Source organism: Pyricularia grisea, assembly GCF_004355905.1.
Source record: "Pyricularia grisea strain NI907 chromosome Unknown Pyricularia_grisea_NI907_Scaffold_1, whole genome shotgun sequence".
Lineage (NCBI taxonomy): Eukaryota > Fungi > Ascomycota > Sordariomycetes > Magnaporthales > Pyriculariaceae > Pyricularia > Pyricularia grisea.
In genome coordinates this window covers 1,184,648-1,186,891 of record NW_022156716.1, presented here as the reverse complement: position 1 = coordinate 1,186,891, position 2,244 = coordinate 1,184,648, and the positions used below count along the sequence as shown (strand labels likewise).

The following is a 2,244-nucleotide window of genomic DNA, read 5'->3' as shown; positions in this document are numbered from 1 at the left end:
CCCCCCCCAGTTTCATCCGTTGTTGTTTGCTGTTGTTATCTTGGTTAAACCTGGTCAGTAGAAGATCACTCGATATCTCTCCGAACATGACGCGGTCGACAAACTGCCCGAGATGGATGTACTGTATGTTTCTGATAATCTGCTATTCTGAGAAGTCCAACCCAAGCTAGGTAGGTATACGTCGGAGCCGCAATCTAGGTAGTGTGCGCTAGCTAGTGTATCGAACACCAACCGGACGTTTCTCGTCATGCGCGCACAAATTGATTCAAGACTCAGGCTAAAGATTGCTTTTTCTTCCTAAAAAAAAATAAAAGAAGAAAAAGAAAACCCCCTCTCGCAGCAATAGTTATTCTTTGTGAAACATTATCGAATCAAATCGCTTGCTTTTTTATTTTTATTTTCATGAGTAAGATAAGATATACATAATTAGGTAGCGACTGTGTCCAGCACTTGGTAATGCTTGCTTTCTTCTGTTTTTGTTACTCTTCGTCATTGTTTGTCGTCGACGCACGCATGCCAAAACATGCTCTCCTCCCTCCCTCCCCATATCTTTGATCCGCTGATAGTAATCACACACATAAGGCCCGGTCTGAGCGAGGGACCAACAAAAAAAGGAAACTCAAAAATAAACTTTTCATGTCCAGTACAGGAAACCCCAAAATCGCTTACACACGGCTGACCTGCCACTCAGTGTCGACCCGGATGTCGCCCAAGGGCCCGCTTGGCCTCACGGATGGCTTGTCGATGCTAGCTCCATCCCCGGTCGTCGTGACGGTCACTTTGTTCGTCTTATAGTCGTCCAGCTCCCAGTTGCCGGTAGGGGCTCCGTTGCCCTGAGCAGATCGGCTGGGCATCCCGTTGGAAGAGTGGTTTGAAATGTCCTTGACATAGCCATTTCCGCTGGGTCCGTTGTTGTACCCGGACTTGTCCTCGGTGAGCCGACTGCTGCCCACCCGCTTCTTGTAAAGGACGTAAAAGGGCCTGAGCATGGGGATGCTGATGCACAGGATGGCCAAGTTCGGCTCGAGGGTGAAGAGCAAGATAGTCGTCGACATGGTTCCCGTCACGTTGCTGTTGAGGTCGACGGTGCTGATGTAGATCAACCGGAAGATGGCGATGACCACGCAGGCCGTGCCCAAAAGGAACGAAGCCGAAACACCGACCTTGTCCGTCTTGCGCATCTTGAGACTCCAGATCTGTTTCATCGGCATCATCATGATGACCACGTCGCCGATGGCGTTGGTGGCAATCAGGGACTGGATCATGGAGATGTACTGGCCACATTTGCCAACGCCGGTCCACTGCGCGCTGACGGGGTCGCAGATGAAGATGCAGGCGCAGACATAGGAAACCCACCAAGCCGCAATGACAGCCAGTGAGATTATGGACGCTCGCTTCATCCAGGGTGTCGAGAAGACCCGAAGGTAGAAACAGAGCATGCTGGCCTTGGTGAGGGCAAGAAGCGTAACGTAGACAAGTTGCATGCCGAAGGTGAGCTGAAGGATAAAGGGAACATTGGCAAGAACTAAGCATATCATCATGTCATAATTAGTTGTGCTTTCTTTCACAGGTAAACAACTTTCTCTCTCGCTCGTCCCCCCCTTTTTTTTTCTTTCTTCTGGGTTGGCGGCCGAGTACTTACGCTCAGGGTATTCCTCAAGGTTGTAACCATTGCCAATAGGAGCGAAAAAACCACTGCAAACGAGCATTGCAACGCCTAGCGGCATGGCTGCAACGACAAGTGCATCGTCCCAGCCGAGTCCGGGTCCTATGCAACGGCCAAGGACTCTGAGTGAAACGACGACGATGACAAGAAAGACAAAAACCGAGTTGACAGCAAGGTGACCTTTGACCATGTCAAGGATGGGCAGGTACACTGTGTGAGCGGTAGACATGATGTGCAGTTTGATCTTGTTTGGAGGTGCTCTGGAGTGGCTTTCGCTACTGTTGTCGGCTTGTCTGGCACTAGGATCCTGTAACTCGATATTACTGTAAAAAAAAAAAAAACAACCGGTCTCCGTGGGCAGGATGTCGAGGTGTCGTGTGGCCACACCAGTCTGTGCGAGAGACGGACGGGAACTAATATAGGTCGGTAGCCACCACGGCGGATCTACGTTGAACCCCCATCCCCTCTTGTTCCCCATTTCTCTGAATATTCGATCTTCAACACTAGCATGGGGATGGCTTACCACGTACTACCATATTCCAGAATATGGACTGTACGGTGTGTTCCCGGGGGGGGGG

At 50.4% G+C, this 2,244-nt stretch overlaps 1 protein-coding gene across 1 annotated transcript; it reads right to left on the bottom strand.

Annotated features, from left to right (window-relative positions):
• Positions 1 to 665: 665 nt before the first annotated feature.
• Positions 666 to 1,895, bottom strand: PgNI_00286 (uncharacterized protein; the record flags this gene model as incomplete). The annotated part of the gene is made up of 2 exons (XM_031120368.1): positions 666 to 1,525; positions 1,643 to 1,895. 2 exons carry the CDS (start codon positions 1,893 to 1,895, stop codon positions 666 to 668), a joined length of 1,113 nt encoding a protein of 370 aa, XP_030986129.1.
• Positions 1,896 to 2,244: the final 349 nt, after the last annotated feature.